The sequence below is a fragment of the Giraffa tippelskirchi genome, chromosome 12 (assembly GCF_054371585.1).
Source record: "Giraffa tippelskirchi isolate mGirTip1 chromosome 12, T2T-mGirTip1v1.2.pri, whole genome shotgun sequence".
Classification (NCBI taxonomy): domain Eukaryota; kingdom Metazoa; phylum Chordata; class Mammalia; order Artiodactyla; family Giraffidae; genus Giraffa; species Giraffa tippelskirchi.
In genome coordinates this window covers 44,687,412-44,707,705 of record NC_137286.1, presented here as the reverse complement: position 1 = coordinate 44,707,705, position 20,294 = coordinate 44,687,412, and the positions used below count along the sequence as shown (strand labels likewise).

Genomic DNA, 20,294 nt, shown 5'->3' with positions numbered 1-20,294 from the left:
TGCTCTCCCAGATAATAAAATCTAGACATTTCACTGGATCTCTAAAATCACAATTGCATTTGATTAGTAATAAAGACAGACCAAGGGTGTGCATATGAGTATTAGTAAGGGAGGAGAAAGACACTGGAGACCCAGTGCTTCCAACCACTTACTGCTGGAAGTATAGCCTAGTAAGACAGAGTCAAATTCTTCTTGTTAAGAGTAATGTACTATTATCTAGACTCTAGGTAATGTTAATGATTCAATTTATTTTATATTTACACTCTATTATCCCCAGAAAATACTTGAGACAGCTTACATAATTAAGCTTCAAATAAGACCAAATTATAATGATTCAATAAAATAACCAAGTGTTAATTCTCCAAAAATGAGTTACTAAATTGAGTTTTTAAAATCATTAAGAATATGAGTACAAGGATTGGGAAGGAAAAATCTGTACTATTTGTCACTTTAAGAGATGGCTTTAACATATTCAAAATTCCTGAAGTCTATTTAGAAGTGATATTTAAAGGTCAGCATGAAACATGGAAATAATTAGTGATGCTTCTGTACTGACACTGAGAACATGCTGCAGAAGAATTCTTAATTTATGAAGATGATATATGATCTTGTAAATTAACAACTAAGTATCAGCCCTGATTGGAGAATAAAATGGCAACACACTCCAGTATTCTTGCCTGGAAAATCCCAAGGACAGAGAAGCCTGGCAGGCTACAGTCCATGGGGTCACAAAGAGTTGGACACGACTGAGTGATAAACCACCATCAGCCCTGATAGACTAAAGTAAAAAAACATAAGACAGAAGGATTTCGGGAAAATAAACTATACTGAAACACTTTCTTAACAGATGTGCCAAAAATAAAGCTCATATGGTAAACATTTCATGGAAAAGTCATGAGCCCTTTGGGATCTGAATGGAAAAGGCTTGACAAAGTTGAGAATTTCTCACAACTGAGAAAGACAAACAAATTTTCTTCCAGGCCCTCTTCTGGGAAACAGTAATGTCTAAAGGAATGATATATCCATTATTCAACTTGTCAGTTTCTCTCCCAAGTAATGCCATGCAACTCCATGCCTTGAAAAGAAAAATTAATTGTTACCTGAGCACCACTACAATCGGACTTTCACTTCCAGTTATGACCATTAACCCCTTCCAGATCATTAGTGCTGAGGAGACAATCATTCCAAAATTTAGGACTTGGTAATAGAGCTGTAAGAACAAGAGAAGAAATCAGATCCATAGTTAGCCCGACCGTGGAAAGCAACCAAGAGTAGTATCAATTTTAAAGTTTCAAGTAGTACTATTAGGGCACCTGAAGTTCAGAGACTTCTTTTAAAATTTTATTTATTTTTTTGGCTGCACTGGGTCTTAATTGTGGAATGTGTGATCTAGTTCCCTGACCAGGGATCGAACCCAGGTCCCCTACACTGGGAGCACAGTCTTAGCCACTAAACCCCAGGGAAGTCCCAGAGACTGCCTTTCAAATAGTGTAATAATTATACCATCAGCACATTCCAGTACAGCTCCTTAACCCACCCAAAGAATCCTGCTCTGCTTTGTTCGCTGAACCATGTTAAACTCATATGATAACATTATTTTCAAAACTTTTCATATAAATTATTTCATTTGGGCTTCACAACCATTCAGCTTAAATTCCATCACATTCATGGCACATACCAGCCAACAGCAATGTATCTATGCTTCGAAACTCCTCTAGGACTTACTTTTCTACAACACATAGCCCTTGATAATTACAGGCTATTCAATGACATTTAACCTGAACCCTCATTTTATAGGTGAGGAAACTTAGTCTCAGAGAGAGGAAGTGACTTTATCAAAGCCAAACCACTTGTTTTATATTATTTTTTGAAGAGACAAAAAATAGTCTTTTTATTCCAAAGACAGATTTAAGGAAGTAGAGTCAGAGAGGCTAAGGATAGAAAAACTAGCTTTTAAGAAGTGATTGTGGTCAGCTTGTGGATCGGCAGTCAGGAATTCAGCTAAAGGCTCTATTTTCCAAACTTCCCATGCTAAGAAAGTCACCTATATATACTGGTTAGGGCAAAAGATTATTAAGGGCCCCAATCCAGAGTCACTGAAGGAAGGGATGTGGGATTCTACAAAAACTGTAAAATATAGTTTCATGATTCCTTATTTAAAACCCTTGGGGGTCAGAAAGGCTTCATAATTCATAATTGGTCAGATTTTGAAAAGGTATTTCCCGAACATACCATATAGTACATAACACCCCGAGCAGGCAATATCCTATAATCAAGCCTATTAATATTTCTGCAGCAAAACATAAAAAACATACTGAAATAGATAAAGCTAAAAATAGCTACATGTCGGTCAGTTCAAATCTGTTTTGCTGAGGAAAAGCTTTCTGTTTTCAGAAGGGCACAGATGTAGCATTGTCAGAACAGGTGTGGGATAGCTAATAAAATCACTGGTTGGGTTTTTTTTTTGGCTGCACCCTGTAGCATGTGGGATCTTAGTTCCCCATCCAGGGATGGACCCTGTGCCCCCTGCCATGGAGGGCAGATTCTTAACCACTAGGCTATCACAGAAGTCCCTAAAGTAGCTGTTCTTTAAAAGAAAAATGAAAAATTTAAAAAATCTTGACTTTATCTGTCCCTGCAAGGAGGTCACTATAATTACTCTTCTCTTTTTCCTCAGACATGTAATCCTATTTTCACTACACAATCATTGTTGTGACATGTATCCAATCATTGAGAGCAAACTCAACAATAGAGAAAGAGGTTGAGTCTCTCACTGTGTATAACTATAAATGTTCCTTAAAAGATGCCCGCTTGTACACTTCTGAGTCAGTCTGTGACTGACTGTCAAAACCTAGACAGAAGCACACTATGCGAAAACAAATATTCTACCTGAGCAAAAGTTTGAAAGTACTGTATTTTTCACTCTCTTCTCCCCTTTTTCATGACAAAAATCTTTACTTTCTTCACCACTGTATCTGAATGCTACTGAATGTACAGAGTGAATGTAGAGAAAGAAGTATTTTGGGTATTGACAGAAATAAGGTGGCAGCTACCTAACCTTCTCACACCATTTGGCCACACCAAGCTATTAATAGGACATTGTGACATATGTAGAGTAACAATCACAGAACTGAATAGCCCCATTATTTTTTCTAAGAAATGACTGGAACATTACGTTCTTCAGTGTTCAAAGTTAAAGAATGTTATTAAAAACCAGTCAAAGCTCTATGTAATATCTCTTGGTAGCTATGGCATAAGGATTTTTGTGTACTATTTTTATTTCGCACTTTTAGGAAGTAGTGTGTGGAGACTTCCCCAAAAAGTTCCATGTTCCATGACTAGAATAATCTACATAATTTAAAATACACAGTAAGTAATAAATAACAAGAATTTGAGAAAAACCTACAACTGAAAATTCAGCAAAATAAAGCTGATAGTAAGTTTAAATATCATAATTTAACAATATGGAAGTTGGGGCTTCTAATATGGAAGTTGGGGCTTCCATGGTGGCTCAGTGGTAAAGAATCCACCTGCCAATGCAGGATATGCAGGTTCAAGTCCTGGGTTAGAAAGATCCCCTGGAGAAAGAAATGGCAACCCACTCCAGTATTCTTGCCTGGGAAATCTTATGGACAAAGGAGCCTAGTGGGTACAGTCCATGGGGTTGCAAAAGAGTCAGAAACGACTTAGTGACTAAACAACAACAAATTTGGAAGTTATATACTTGTACTTATTAGTTATCAAACACACCATTATATTCCCTGTTCTTGTAAGAGATACTTGAAGTTCAACAAATAGAGTATTTTCATAGGAGTCAGACTTCTAGTAATCTCAAGTGAAGACAAACATGACCATGGAAGCAAAAATGTGTCTGAGAGCTACAAAATAGCCTTTGGCTTAAGTCTTAAATTCCACTAATTTTGAGACCTCAAACTTAAGAGACTTATTAATTCATAATCACAATTCCCCTGGTTTCTCATTCATAGAAAAAGTAGCAGTTAGAAGCTAGGGTATCAGAAGGAAATACACCGAGAGCAGCTACAAGTAAAACTTATGGCACTGAAAAACTGAAGCACATTCAGAAGGGACACTTATTATGGCCCAATATATAAAGCCACTGATAGTCCCAGGGAGGGTCTTAAGTGATAACAATAACAAAAATTCCTGATTTGTCTAAACAGGCATAAGACGACTTTCATTTTAAAAAATCCATTAAATTTCTTTAAAATCTGACAAATGAAAATATATCCACGCAACACTTGTATAGTAGTTTCATTCATAATAGCCTCAAATTGGGGAAAAAACAAACAAACAAACCCAAATGTCCATCAACAGGTGAATAAATAAATTACAACATTATTTCCAAATGATGGAAAACTACTCAGGAATAGAAATGAATGAACTATTGAAACACACAACATAGATGAATCTCAAAAATATGCTATTTACTCTGCTTAATGTTATGGGGCAGCCTAGATAGGAGGGGAGCTTAGGGGAGAATGGATACATGTATATATACGGCAAGTCCCTTTGCCATCCACTTGAAACCATAACAACATTGTTTGTTAATCAGCTATACCCCAATACAAAATAAAAAAGTTAAAAAAAACAAAAACATGTTATTCAGGCCAAGTTGGAGAAAAAGGGATCAAATTTACCTTCCTGCCTGAAATAATTAAAACACTAGATAAAATATATGAACAAAGGTTTTCAGACACTGGACATGTGACTGTGTCCAGGTAGCAAAGGACTATGAAAGGAGAAACAAGGTGAGTCCTACAATTGCCCCAACTTACAGACTGGATGGTTTCCAGGCCACAGGGCAAAAAGGAAATGTAACCAGAGCCTCGACTTGATGACAAAGAACTGGGAGTCTGGGGAGATGAAGGCAGCTTTGATTGTAAGGCATTACAGAAATGAGAACTATACAAAGATCTATGCAGCCTCTCTTATCAAGTCTTCAGCTGAGTGATCAGCAAGAATTAGCACATGCATTGAAGGGAAGTGAATCATCTAAAGAATCATCTAAAAGGAGCAACAGAACAATTCTAAAAGCTCATATGGGGCAGGAATAATTTGTTTCCACTGGCCAGAGTGGAAATGTTCATAACACATGGGCTTTGGATAGCATACTCAAAAGTTACTGTTTAGTTGTGATGAAAAATTAACCTTGGACTAAAGGCTGCTGTGGACTTGCCTAACAAAGCCTTTTTAAAAAGCCTTGAATGGGGAATTCCCTGGTGGTCCAGTGGTTAGGACTCAGCGCTTTCACTGCCACAGCCCAGGTTCAATCCCTGGTTGGGGAACTAAGATCCCACAAGCTGTGTGGCTCAGCCAGAATTAAAAACAAAGAAGATGGTAGGGGAAAGACTGAGCACATTAGAGACTTGGATAATAGAAAATACATCCAAGACCCAACTCAAACCTCTAGAGATGAAAAAGAAAATGTCTGAAATGAAAACCACACAGGCTGGCTATGGCCATATCGCCTTCTGTGTGCCCAATCTTGTCTGATAACCACACGAAGTGGAATAACAGCAGATCAGACATCACAAAAGAAAAGTTTAGTGAAACTAAAGTCATAGTAATAAAAAACTATTTCAAGATGCAACTAGAGATTATCATATCAAGTGAAGTAAGTCAGAAAGAGAAAGACAAATATCAAATGATATCACTTATACGTGGAATCTAAAATATGGCACAAATGAACCTATTTAAAACACAAATTGACTCACAGACATAAAGAACACACTCTCCCCCAAGAAGCAGGGGGAGAGGGAGGGATGGACTGGAAGTTTGGGGTTTGGTAGATGCAAACCACTACATTCAGAATGGATAAACAACCAGGTCCTAATGTATAGCACAGGGAACTATATTCAATATCTTGTGATAAAACATAATGGAAAAGAATAGAAGAAATAGACAAACTCACAGTTATAGTCCAAAATGTCAACATCCCCTCTCAATAAGTGATACAACAAGAAGATAAAAAAAAATCAATAAGCATAGAAAAGATTTGAACACTAACAACCAATTTGACCTGATATTTACAGAACATTCTGTCCAACAAGAGCAGATACACATTCCTTTTAAGTACACAGAGACGGTTCAGAAAGACAGACTATATTCAAGACCACAAAACAAGTCTCAATAAATAGAAAGGAATTTGAATTATGCAAAGAGTATTCTCCAATCACAATGGCATGAAAATAGAAATCAGTAACAGAAAGATACCCGAAAAACTGCCCCAAATGTTTAGAAATCAAATAAGATACTTCTAAAATCACCCATGGTAGAAGAAATCAAAAGAGAATAAAAATATAACATTTTAAAATCTGTGGGATGCACTGAAAGTAGTATGTAGAGGGAATTTTATAGCAGTAAATCCTATGTTAAGAAAAACAGAAAGGTCTCAAATTATAAGTTGTGTTTTGGTTTATATTCAGTTCAAAATATTTTGCAATTTCCCTGTGATTCTCCTTTGACCCATGAGTTACTTAGAAATGCACTGTTTAATTTTCAAATATTTGTAGATTTCCCAAATTAAGCTTCCAACTTAAAACACTAGGAAAACTCAAATGAAATCCAAAGTAACTCACAGAAAATAAATACTAAAATTAGGAGTAGAAATAAGTCAAATAGACCATTTTTAAAAACAGTAAAGAAAAACAAACCAATTTGACTCTGAAAAAGAACACATATATATATATGTGTAACTGAATCTCTTTGCTATACACCTGCAACTAATACAACATTGTTAATCGATAACATTTCAATTAAAAAAAATAAATAACAAAGTAAAAATGGTTAGTACAGAAAATTTTGTTAAGTGTATTTCACCACAATTTTACAAAATTATGTGAAATGAAAGCAACCAGCTACAAAAGGATTTTGTAGAATTTTACAGGATTCCATTTATATAAAATGTCTGCTTTGATTTACTAAAAGCTAATTGTTGATAAAAAATTAAATAAAATAATAAAATATCTAGTAAAGGTAAATCATAGAGATTCAAAGCAGATTAGTGGATGTCTGGGGCTGGGAGTGGAAATGGGCATTGACTAAAACTACACAAAGGATCTTTTGGGATGATGAAAATATCCTAAAAATGGATTGTGGTGATAGGTGCACAACCCTATAAATTTACTAAAACCCATGAACTATACACTTAAAATGGGTTAATTTTATACATTATACACCAATAAAGTGTTTTTTTGTTTTTGTTTTTGAAAGGTACATATACACAAAAGTGACAGAAGAAAACAAAGTAGGAAAGGCCAGGACTTCCCTGGAGGTCCAGTGGTTAATACAAGGGGTTAACACAGTGGTTAACCGCTTTCCAACAAAGGGGGTGCGGGTTTGATCCCTGATTGGGGAGCTAAGATCCCACATGCCTTGTGGCCAAAAAATAAAACAGAAGCAATATTGCAAAACATTCAATAAAGATTTAAAAAATCTTTGGTCCACACCAAAAAAAAATAAAAAACAAAAGTACGAAAGCCTTGGAGTAAGGGAAGTTTTTTAAATTGACCTGAAATCCAGGAGCCATGAAGAAAAAATGGTAAATTTGACTACCCAAAACAATATAAAAGAGCAAATAACCAACCAAACAAAAAAAATCCAACAACTATGCATGGCAAATTATACTATAAGCTAAATCAAAAGACAAATGACAAACTGGGAGAAAATATTTACTATATATATATAAAACAAAAGATGAATCGTCCTATAAAGAGCTCCTAGAAATCAATAACAACAATCCAAAAGGAAAATAGGCAAGGTGTTATGAACTGCTAGCTCATGGAAAATGAAATAAAAACTCCAAAATCACATGAAAATATGCTCAACCAAACTCATAATGAGCAAAATACAAGTAAGCTGTCCTGATATACCACTTTTCATTTATTAGAATGGAAAAAATCCAAAAGTCTCAAAACACAATGCTGGCAAGACTATAGGAAAAAGTGACTTTCACTTTTTGTGGGGGTGGGGGAGAACAATGTAAATATATTAACTATTTAAACTATTCATTAAAAACCAGGAGGAGGGAGTCCATGATCTTATTTTAACTACCTTGTTTTTCTGAGACACTTGGTACTTGATTAACTTTTTCTCACTCCCTGATCCCTTGGTTTCTGTGTCACCAACCTCAAACCCTGACCTCTTCTCTGACATCCCATTAAATACAAGTGTCCTAGGAGTCCAACCTTTGCCCTTTTCTCTTCCCACTCTGCAGTCTTGTCTATTCATAGATTCAATTATCACATATCAGCATATATCACCCAAATCTCTTCTCCAGACCAGACCAATTCTATCCAATTGTTAAGTATATCCAGTTATTTACTGAAAATCACTAGGTGTTACATAGACACTTTAAATTCAACATGTACAGAGCTGAACTCAATCCTTTTCCTCTACCTCCCTCCATATACTCTAGCTTAGTGATTAGTCCCACCATCCATGTAAGTCCTCTAAATTTTACCTTCCCAACATCTCTCACATCCAACCCACTGGCTTTATTTCTACGACTACTGCCTTACTTCACATCTCATTTCCACTTACCCAGACTACTAAAGCAATCTGACAGTTCTATCTCTAGTACATCTTTCTAATTCATCCACCAATATATAATTATTGTTCATAAAGTGAAAATAAAATTATTGAGCTGTCTGCTCAAAATCTTCTCTTACCACCTATAGGATAAATTCTGAACCCCTAAGTACAGAGGGCCTTCCATGATCTGGCTTGGCTCTTGCTGTCCTCTCCTTTCTTCTTACTGAAGTGATTCTCTAGATTCAAACCATAATTTAACTTGTAATGCAGTATATCACAGTGTCAGTCAGCCTCTTTCCCTAGCCACCCATGTCTCTTAACCAATGGACTCATGGTCAAGTGGCTATAGCAGCCAAGATGAAGGATAGCAACGTGGATTTTCACTCACCAAGACCAACTTGGTTCTAGCCAATGATGAGTGCCTAGACTGCCAACTGCAAAGACCAACAATGCCACCATTCTTGACACTGGATCACTTCCATCATGGAAGGGGCAGTAATTTCTTCTTTCTAGAATACACTCTGGATACAGAGGGCTTCCTTAGTGGCTCAGTAATAAAGAATCTACCTGCAATGCAGGAGACCTGGGTTTGATCTCTGGGTCAGGAAGATCCCCTGAGGAAGGAAATGGCAACCCACTCCAGTATTCTTGCTTGGGAAATCCCATGGACAGAGGAGATTCATGGGTTACAGTTCATGGGGTCACAAAGAGTCAGACACAACTTAGCAACTAAACCACCACAGCCACAGATCTGTCTTCCTTGTCCTCAGTATTTCCATCAAAACCACCACCCATGAACTTACAGAATGCCTTATGACTCATCATGATATTCCATACAACACTGCTTCTGATTAGGAAACTTATTTTACAGGTAATTAAAGCACAACGGTCACATGGGCACACAGTCATGAATTTCACTGGTCTTATGTGTCCTCCATCATCTTAAGTGGCTGGCCTGAGAGAACAGTGGAAGAGTAGGCATTACCAATTTATTGTCTTTCGGCACCAAATCCATCCTTCTGTGTTACTAGGCTGAGCCCTGTAAACAAGGGCACTTTTTCCCACTGCCTCAAGGATGTACGTTTTTCTTAACAAAGGCACTGCAGGGCCGCTGCAAGATGACAGAGAGTGGGAGGGGCTTCTCTTCCCATGGAGTGTTTGTATTTCACCAGGTAGCCAGCAGATCTGAGTACAGGAGGTCTGCGAGTGCTCACCTCAGAGACCATCACAGACTAGCTCCTGCCCACACACACTCTGGCAAATTTCTCAGCCTCTCAGTAGGCCGCTTCTATGGACCAGTTCCAGCTCACTGCTCCAGCAAATGTCACTGCATGTCCCCGTGGCAGCCACACCCTCTCCAAAGAAGTCTGTTATCTCAGGTTAGGAAGGGGCTTGGAGGAAGGTATTCTGCTAGTTCTTTGTTGACTCCCTTATCCTAGAAGGCATAATTACTGGTTTCTGCACACACTATTTCTGAACCCCTTAAGAGTTCTCTTTTACCCATTTTAGTGGTTGAGCATCTCTTAACAGTTGACAACTCTCTGTATTTAATACCCTGCTGGTGATAAGGATTTTCCGGATCCTAAACAAGACCAGTTTAGCTTTCAATAATCACAAAAAGTAATGGATCTGTCCTCGGTGTTGTATATACGCCCTATTTGCAGTACACTTGCTCATATTAGGTCCAAGTCTAAGAAATATCTAGGCTTCTGTGTGCTTCACTAGAGGGCCAATTTATTAAAAAGAAAAAGTTACCAAAAATATCTGGAATTTAATCAGAAATCACTACGGTAGCCATTAAGAGTTAAGTGCTCCTAAGAGAGAGATATAAAAAGAGGGACTTCCCTGGTGGTCCAGTGGTTAAGACCCTGCCCTTCCACTGCAGGGGGCAGGGGTTCAATTCCTGGTCAAAGATCCCACATGGTTCATGGGCATGGCCAAAATATTTTTTTTTTAAAAAAGAAAGACAACAAAAGAAAGGATTGTGCCAAGTCTTAAAGTCTTCAGATTTTGGTAGGAAAACATACAGATAATTAAAATCCAAAGAAATGCCAAGTTCAATCAAGTAAAGGAAAAGACCTAAGGAGACACTAAGAAGAAATTCTGTGACAGTCAGACTAGTCCATCAGGGCTCAAACACGGAACCAATCAGGCTGGCCAAAGTCCTCCGGTCATTAAGAAGTCTCAGCAAAACACAAAAACAAAAACAAAAAATTCTCAGCAAACAGAGAATTACACATAAAAGTAACATAAAAATTATTTGGCATAACATTATTTAGCAAATAAGCATCTTTTCACTCCAGGAAAATGTATAATTAAGAACAGAAATGCTTAAAGGAAATTATGTACAGTGTTAATAATCTTACGTTAAGGACTCTGTGCATATTTGGAATCTTAAGTTTCTGTAACATTTAAAGAGAATCTGACCTATTAAAGTAGGTCAGGTTTGCAATTCTAATTCAAAATGTACAATCGTTATAGATTTATTATTTTAATCAGAAAGCTTACTATTTATACATTATATTCAAATGCGGAAACATGTGAGAGAACTTAAGCTTCATATTTATAAAAACTACATAAGTATGCACTGATGTTTGTTGAATAATCAACGTTCTTAAAAAGGAAATTCTTTAAATTTATAAATCAAATTTAATGTTTTTAAGATGTCTGTTTACAATTTAGCCTAAATATTCAAAGGCCCTTAAAAGTGATTCTTAAAATTTGCTAGACCTGGGAAGTCCCTGGAAGCCCAGTGGTCAGGGCCCTGTGATTTCACTGCCAAGTGCCCAGGTTCAATACCTGGTCGGGGAACTAAGATCCCACGGGCCTTGTGGTGTGCCAAAAAGAAAAGTTGCTAGACTTTCAATAGGATAAGATTTGAAAACTGATTCTAAAAGATTTAAGAACTTAGTTTTTAAATTTAGCCTTTATAAAAAATAAATAAATAAATAAATAAATTTAGCCTTTATAAATTGAGGGGTTTTTTTAAAATACAAGAATTCTAAACAGGCTTTTCTGCACACAAAGGCTATCTCAATGGGCATCAAGAAATTAACCTACAACCAGAGAAGTGATGGAACCAACTTGCTAAATTCTAAGGAATCTTGCAAGCTGATTGTTAAACACAGTGTTATAAAAATTAGTACAATTACTTTAAAAACAAAGTTAACAAATAACCAAAATTCATCAGTTTCTAATTATTTTATTATATTTTACCATTATCTATGTTCTGGAGATTATTTTTTAAATTTTATTTGTAAGATGGAAATTATAGTTGCATCCTACTACATTTCTTCCTAATTCAACATTCAGTGATGTCATGTCTGTAGCTTGAAATCGGCCATGTTGGAAGTATTTACACCACAGAAATGGGCAAACTACAAATCAGGGCTTTGTGGATTAGGAAAGCCTCAGAAAAGCTGTGCTCTGATATTACAGTAAAAGAGCCACAATGTAAACGGGAGAAGACAAAATAGTATATAACAGCTAAAAAGGCTTTAGAGATTACCAATAGTCTAGGGCGGTACACAAAGACTCAGAAATAATACAAGGGGAGTTCTCAAGACAGTTAAGTCCACAAAGTTTGACTAGAACCATGTTCATACAAACAGTGAAATGAAATAGGGAGGAAAATTAAACCCCAGTTCATAAGAGAGAGGGAGAAGGCAATGGCACCCCACTCCAGTACTCGTGCCTGGAAAATCCCATGGACGGAGAAGCCTGGTAGGCTGCAGTCCATGGGGTCGCAAAGAGTCAGACACGACTGAGCGCCTTCACTTTCACTTTTCGCTTTCATGCATTGGAGAGGGAAATGGCAACCCACTCCAGTGTTCTTGCCTGGAGAATCCCAGGGATGGGGGAGCCTGGTGGGCTTCCGTCTATGGGGTCACACAGAGTCGGACACAACTGAAGCGACTTAGCAGCATAAGAGAGAGAGAAAGAGCAGACTGTAAAATGACTAGGACTTAATGCAAACACCATTCTAAGGGGCTTGGGACTTTAACTTACAATAGGATCTACTGAAGTTTGAGGACAGGAGAGAAGACATTAATCTGGCAACAGCTTATTGGATGCCACGAAGGTAGTGAAACACTTTAATTCTGAAAATTGTGAAGCAGACAGAAAAAAAAATTACATACAGTAAACAAATAGGGGGGCCTGGCGGGCTACAGTTCATAGGGTTGAAGAGAGCTGGACATGACTGAAGCGATTTAGCACACACAAGTTAAAAATCAATTAAAACTCAAAGTTCAAAATACATACTCTGGTTCCACTTCTATAAAACACAAACCCATCGATACTGACAAAAAGCAAATCAGTGGTTTCCAAGTGTTAGAGAGATGAACTACAAGGGATCTTGTGGGTGATTGAAATGTTCTGTCTATTGACTGTAATGTACGTATATAACTGTAGAAACTTAACTGATACACTTTTTTGGTTTTTTTGGCCTTGCTGGGCGGCTTCTGAAATCTTAGTTCCTGAACAGGGATGGATTCCTGGCCCTCAGCAGTGAAAATGCCGAGTCCTAACCACTGGACTGTCAGGGGATTACCTCAACTGATACACTTTAAATGGATGGAGTTTACTATATTAAAGTATTCCTCTATTAAAAAATAATTACAACTCAAATTAATCAAACATTTGATGAAACTCTAGTTTCCCTCTTTTCATCTAGTAAGCTCTCGGTACGTATGCGTGCACACTCAGTCACTCGAGTGGAGTTCAACTCTTTGCGACCCTATGGACTGTGTAGCCCATCAGGCTGCTCTGTCCATGGGATTCTCCAAGCAAGAATACTGGAGTGGGTAGGCATGCCCTCCTCCAGGGGATCTTCCCAATCCAGGGATCGAACCCTAGTCTCCTGCATTGCAGACAGATTCTTTACCGCTGAGCCACCAGGGAAACCCCTCAGTACCTATAGCCACCATCAATTTTTTCCCCAGATACTACGTGCAGGTAAAACTTCATTTCTAACTTTTCCTCACCCCATCCCCATGCAATCCAATCCTTCCCATCCCCTCCTAACAATCTTTGGTAGGCTGCTCATTTTCTTCACCTGTATAATGGGCATAAAATGACCTACCTCACAGGTATATAATGCACTCCACATATAGCAAGAGCTCATAATAGTTACTGTTCTGCCTTAGTCATTTTCTACATATTGATGCTCCTTGAAAGCCAGAGTCTGTCTTATCTTTGCATTTTTCTCACTGAACCTAGCACAGGGAACAATAAATAGAAAACCCCAAATAAGAATTTCTCGAAAGAAATGTCCGTGGCACCTAGAAATTCAGATATGGATGAAAACACACTATACAAGTGAGAATCTTAAATGTTATAAAGACATAAACGTCGTGTAATTTGAAAAGGAAAGATCAATTATGACTGAAGGAAGTAGGAAACATGTCTAAGAGGAGGTAACACTGAGCTAGCTGAGGTCTGAAGGGGAGTAAGGGGAGGGTGCATATTTTCTTCCCTAAATGGTAATTATAAACTGTAAAACAGAAGTCCAAGAGAAAAACCTTTAACAGTGACATCAGGATCCTTCTTAACAGTAAAATACTGTAAAAAGGTCCGAGGCAAGCAAAACTAGGCTTTTCAGACACTACTGACGTGGAAGACAAAAAGAAGCAACTTTTTCCAATGACTAAATAATTACAGGGCTTCCCACGTAGTCTCAGTGGTAAAGAATCTGCGTGCCAATGCAGGAGACAAGGGTTCCATCTCTGATCCGGGAAGATACCCTGGAGAAGGAAATGGCAACCCACTCCAGTATTCTTGCCTGGGAAATCCCATGGACAGAGGTGACTGGCGGGCTACTGTCCACAGGGTCGCAAAAGAGTCCGACGCGACAGAAGCGACTAAATAGCAACAAATAATTGCAACAGTATTCCCAGTACTATCCGGAATACGATCTGTAAGTTCAGGATGGAGTAAGGTTTAAGGACAAAAATCAGGAAATACAAGTTTCAAGATCCCTGTACCACTAACATTCTGAGGTACACCTTAACGCTAAAGTGGACTTGAGGGCAAGCAGAGTAACTGTTTCAACTCTGAACTCGAAGGTGGTTCCAGGAAGTCAGTACAGACCGTTGGGGCCCAGCTGTACTAGAAGGGTTGCAACGGGCTCAAAGTAGAATGGCTTTTGTGGGGCCTACAATCGTCTCCCCGAGCATCCCAGAAGCTAGAGAAGCAGTGGACTGCTAAACCCAGTTGCCGGAATCCACCCGAAGTCACTGCGATTGAAGTTTGCCGCCTTACCCAGTCTACCACAATAAGCAAACCCAACTGCCACTTACAAAGAGCCCTACTGTTTCCACTTGCTTCCCTGCCTCACTGTGGGCAATGGAACGTGACGATCAGGCTTCCCGCTCCGCCCGGAGAAGGCCCAGTCTCAGCTAAGGGCTAAAACAGAGAGTGGATAAAGCTATCTCTGGCCACAGACTCCACAAAGAGATGGAAGGGTCCAGGCGTCAGACCCGCTCAGGCCCTCACACTGGGGCCCGGAGGTCTGCGGGGCAACAGTGGAAGGTAGAAGGGGAACGGTGGGCGGCCAAGCTCACCTGCCGCTTGTTCATCCGCCGCACATCGTCCAAAAAATCTAAAGACAGCATGGCGGGGCCGGCGAGGGGACACGGGCAGAAGAGAGGGCGCGATGTGACCGGCGGGAGGAACGGCTAGCGCACGGGCCAAGCGCACACTAGACAGGACCCCTCGGTGCCCGCGCTTCCGCTTCCGGGGTGGAACTGGCGCGGCCCCGCCCCCTCGCCGCGACGAGCTGACAAAGGGACTCCTGGCCATCCTAGTCCAGTCTCCTGGCCTGGCCTCGCTGAAGGAGGCTCTCGTACCTCCTGGAGCTCGTCTGCTGAGAGCCGACTGATGCCCACTTACCGCGCTCATCCTCGCGGCCCCACACTGAGGCGGCCGCTCAGGGTTAGATAGGAGACCGCCCTGCAACCTCCGGAAGGCGGGACCTAGCGCACGCCTGGCCAATAGGGGGCCGTGTCTTTGCGGGCAGGAACGGCCCCTGAGTGGCCCGCCTCAGTTCAAGCCCGGGCCGGGAGTCTGGGTGTGGCACTGGACTTGTCCTGAGCTCCGGGAAACTGACGACTGAGCTATTTCCATAAGTGCTGTTGGGTTAGGGCGGAGACTGTGACTTTCAGAGCACTGCCTGAAGCTTTCAGGAGTTTAAGAAGCTCTTAGTTGCAGAGAAAATCTGGTAGGATTAGAAAACTACCAAACCCAAAGGTGAGAGGGAGACAAGAGGAAAAAAACTGCCAAACCATGGGGATTCCCTGGTAGCTCAGATGGTAAAGAATCTGCCTGCAATGCAGGAGACCTGGTTTTGATGCCTGGGTCAGGAAGATCCCCTGGAGAAAGGAATGGCTACCCACTCCAGTGGTGCTTAGAGAATCCCACGGACAGAGGATCCTGGCGGGCTACAGTCTAGGGGGTCCCAAAGAGTCAGACACGACTGAGCACCTGATGGATGACGGATGGATTCATCAACTGATGAAGGGATGAACAAAATGTGATGTGGTATATCCACACAACTGAATATTATTTAGAAACAAAAAGAAATAGTATAACACAGATGAACCTTTAAAAACATTAGAGTCTTAAAACATTGCTTCTTAATGAAAGAAGCCAATCACAAATGACCATGAATTTTATGTAAAATGTCCAGAATAGCCAAATCCATAAAGACAGAACGCAGTGGTTGCCGAGGGCTGGGAGGGCTAAGTAAAATGGGAGGTGATGCTAGTGGGTATGGGGTTTCTTTTGGGGGGAAGTGTGGAAAATGTTCTAAAATTGATTGTGGTGATAGTTATACAACTCTATGAATATACTAAAAAAACCCCACTGAATTGTATACTTCCAATTGGTGAGCTGTATGGTATGTGAATTATATCACAATAAAGCTGTTACTTTGGCCACCTCACGCGAAGAGTTGACTCACTGGAAAAGACCTTGATGCTGAGAAGGATTGGGGGCAGGAGGAGAAGGGGATGACAGAGGATGAGATGGCTGGATGGCATCACTGACTCGATGGACATGAGTTTGGGTAAACTCCGGGAGTTGGTGATGGACAGGGAGGCCTGGTGTGCTGCGATTCATGGGGTCGCAAAGAGTCGGACACGACTGAGCAACTGAACTGAACTGAACTGAAAGCTGTTACAACAAAGAAAAAAGAACAATTGACTTCTTGTTCATTGTTAAATTTCCAGTGGCGAATGCACAACCTGACAAACATTGGGCACCCAACAAATATTTGTTGAACTTAAAATATGTGTGTGTGTTGGGTATCTCCAACTGTTGTGCATAGGTAACCCACACTTATTGAGTCAAAATATGAATCCCTGATTTCTCAAAATTAGGAAGGCCTGTGGAGGAAAATAGACATAAGCTCCTTGAAGGCAAGGACCTTTTCTTGTCCATTCATCTCTTTATTTCTGCTTTACTGACTATGCCAAAGCCTTTGACTGTGTGGATCACAATAAACTGTGGAAAATTCTGAAAGAGATGGGAATACCAGACCACCTTACCTGCCTCCTGAGAAACCTGTATGCAGGTCAGGAAGCAACAGTTAGAACTGGACATGGAACAACAGACTGGTTCCAAATAGGAAAAGGAGTACGTCAAGGCTGTATATTGTCACCCTGCTTATTTAACTTCTATGCAGAGTACATCATGAGAAACGCTGGGCTGGAAGAAATAGAAGCTGGAATCAAGATTGCCGGGAGAAATATCAACAACCTCAGATATGCAGATGACACCACCCTTATGGCAGAAAGTGAAGAAGAACTAAAGAGCCTCTTGATGAAAGTGAAAGAGGAGAGTGAAAAAGTTGGCTTAAAGCTCAACGTTCAGAAAACTAAGATCATGGCATCTGGTCCCATCACTTCATGGGAAATAGATAGGGGAACACTGGAAACAGTGTCAGACTTTATTTTTTTGGGCTCCAAAATCACTGCTGATGGTGATTGCAGCCATGAAATTAAAAGACGCTTACTCCTTGGAAGGAGGGTTATGGCCAACCTAGATAGCATATTTAAAAGCAGAGACATTACTTTGCCAACAAAAGTCCGTCTAGTTAAGGCTATGGTTTTTCCAGTGGTCATGTATGGATGTGAGAGTTGGATGGTGAAGAAAGCTGAGCGCCGAAGAATTGATGCTTTTGAACTGTGGTGTTGGAGAAGACTCTGGAGAATCCCTTGGACAGCAAGGAGATCCAATCAATCCATCCTAAAGGTGATCAATCCTGGGTGTTCATTGGAAGGACTGATATTGAAGCTGAAACTCCAATACTTTGGCCACGTCATGCGAAGGGTTGACTCATTGGAAAAGACCCTAATGCTGGGTAGGATTGGGGGCAAGAGGAGAAGGGGACGACAGAGGATGAGATGGTTGGATGGCATCACTGACTCGATGGACATGGGTTTGGGTAGACTCTGGGAGTTGGTGATGGACAGAGAGGCCTGGCGTGCTGCAATTCATGGGGTCGCAAAGAGTCGGACACGACTGAGCGACTCAACTGAACTGAACATCTCTCCCCAGCTTTCTTAACAGTACCTAACTTTCTCCATATTTTTTTTTTTAACTTATTTACTTAATGTATTTTTGGTTGCACTGTGTCTTCGTCGCTGGGCACGGGCTTTGTGTAGTTGCAGCCAGCAGGGATGACTCTAGTTTCAGAGCATGGGCTTGAGGGCACAAGGGCTCGGTAGTTGTAATATAGGGGATTAGTTGTCCCACGGCATGTGGGATCTAATTCCCTGACCAGGGATCACACCTGGGCCCCCTACATGGGGAGCATGGAGTCTTGGCCACTGGACCACTGGGGAAGTCCCCTCTTCATAAACTTCAATGTTAGACTAATTATGATTTTCTCAGAAATCATGTTACATCTCAATAGTCATTTCACTCTTTAGGTTGTGTTGGCTCTATAGTTTGTCTCAGCTAATGTTCAGTTGGTAGGATGCAGTTACTCTAATGTATTGTTTCATGATAGGTGTTACTGTTTATTTGTTAAATTTGAAATTTCACTGTATTACATTTTATTTTCAACTAACAAAAATGGATCGTTAATTCAAATCAGTTAGTTGAAAGTTAATTAAATCAGGATGCTGAATATATTCAAACTCAGAAAAAAAGTTGTAAATGAAACATTGCCCAGGAATCCAGTGCAAATATATATACTGGGTGAATCTGACTGCACTGGGACTGGGTAACCAACAAGTGTAATGAATTATGATGAGCAGCTGAAAAAGGACAGTGCTAATAGACATATGATAAGCCTCTAAGAAGTATGTTTTATTAAACTGGCAGTAGAAAACAAACGTATGGTTAAAAGCGGGGAAAAGAAAGAAGGAGGGATAAATTGGGAGATGCAGATTGCCATGTACACACTACTATATATAAAATAGATAACTAATAAGGACCTACTGTATAGCACAGGGAACTCTGCTTAATACTCTAATGATTTATATGGGAAAAGGATCTAAAAAAGAGTAGATATAGGTATGTTGTATATGTATAATGGGTTCACTTTGCTGTACACCTGAAACAAACACAATACTGTAAATTAACTATACTCTAATTTTTACATTTTTTTATACTCTAATGAAAATGTTTAAAAAATAAATAAGATAAACTGGTTGTCTATTTGCCCCTGGTTCCCAGTGCATTACGTGTGTTTCATTCCATAACTTATGAAATTTGGTCAAAACAGTGTCACTAAGTCAGTGAGATTTAAGTGCCTTTTTTTTTAATGGCCAATCTGATAATCAAAAATTTTTTTCTAGAGGAAGAAAACCCCACAAAATAATACTATCTAATATAACTTTGATAAAATTTCTCACTAAAGATCAAAACTATAAAGCTATACTTTGAAGCTGTGTTTTTTATAGCCAGAACAGTGACAGGTCACATTTTTGCCAAAAAGCTTTTAAAGTCAGTCACAGTGTTAATGATTAATAGCTCAGTAAGAAAACTAAATAAGATTTTGGCAAAATTCTTTTATCAAAAGATATTGTTGAAAGAAACAGATACTGTTGGACATTGCATAATATCTATGGCATATAAAGTAGACAAACACATTGTCTGGAGTTGCCTAGGGCTGCTAAAGAAAGTCATCCTACCGTGGTAGGTCCTGGAAACCTATCACACCCTTTTCCCTTCATTTTCATTGATCTGATGAATTAGTTTTGTTTCTGTATAACAACTCACCCCCAAACCTAGCAACTTAAAACAAGAAACATTATCTCTGTTTCTATGGGTCAGAAATTTGGGACTGCCCTCACTTACCAGTGGTTTATGTTCAAAATCTCTCTGAAAGTTATAGTCAAACTATCCAGAGGGGCTGCTGTCTCATCTGAAGGCTTAACTGAGGGAGGGTCTGCTCCATGCTCACTCATGTAGTTGTTGGTAGGTCTTGGTTATTCCTGGGCCGTTGGATTGAAGCCTCGGTTCCTACTTGGCTCTTTCCCATAGGTCTCCTTCAGTTTCTTGCCATGTGGACCTCTCTTTAGGGCAGCTTATACCATGGCAGCTAACTTGTATCAGAGTGAATGATCCAAGAGAGAAAAGAATGAATCTAGACTAGGATAACCAACTTAGCCTGATTTTCCTGGGTTTTGCACAGAAATTCATTTATTTGGCTGGGCTGGGTCTTAGTTGTGGCATATGAGATCTAGTTCCCTGACTGAGGATAGAACCAGGGCCCCCTACAATGGGAGCTT

The 20,294-nt window shown here is 39.7% G+C and overlaps 1 protein-coding gene across 8 annotated transcripts in view; it reads right to left on the bottom strand.

Annotated features, from left to right (window-relative positions):
* The window catches only part of SEC11A (SEC11 homolog A, signal peptidase complex subunit), a 32,015-nt gene extending 16,509 nt beyond the window's left edge, over positions 1-15,506 (bottom strand). For 4 of the 8 annotated variants that reach the window (XM_081546946.1, XM_081546947.1, XM_081546950.1 and 1 more), the window contains exons 1-2: positions 1,551-1,594; positions 1,101-1,214 (exon numbers count right to left, since the gene is read on the bottom strand). In XM_081546946.1, coding sequence (XP_081403072.1) covers positions 1,101-1,214; positions 1,551-1,594 — 158 coding nt within the window. Of the gene's footprint in view, positions 1-1,100; positions 1,215-1,550; positions 1,595-12,561; positions 12,654-13,636; positions 13,770-15,116; positions 15,277-15,444 lie in introns of those variants that run through there. The other 4 variants (XM_081546945.1, XM_081546949.1, XM_081546948.1 and 1 more) reach the window with 4 other exon arrangements.
* Positions 15,507-20,294: the final 4,788 nt, after the last annotated feature.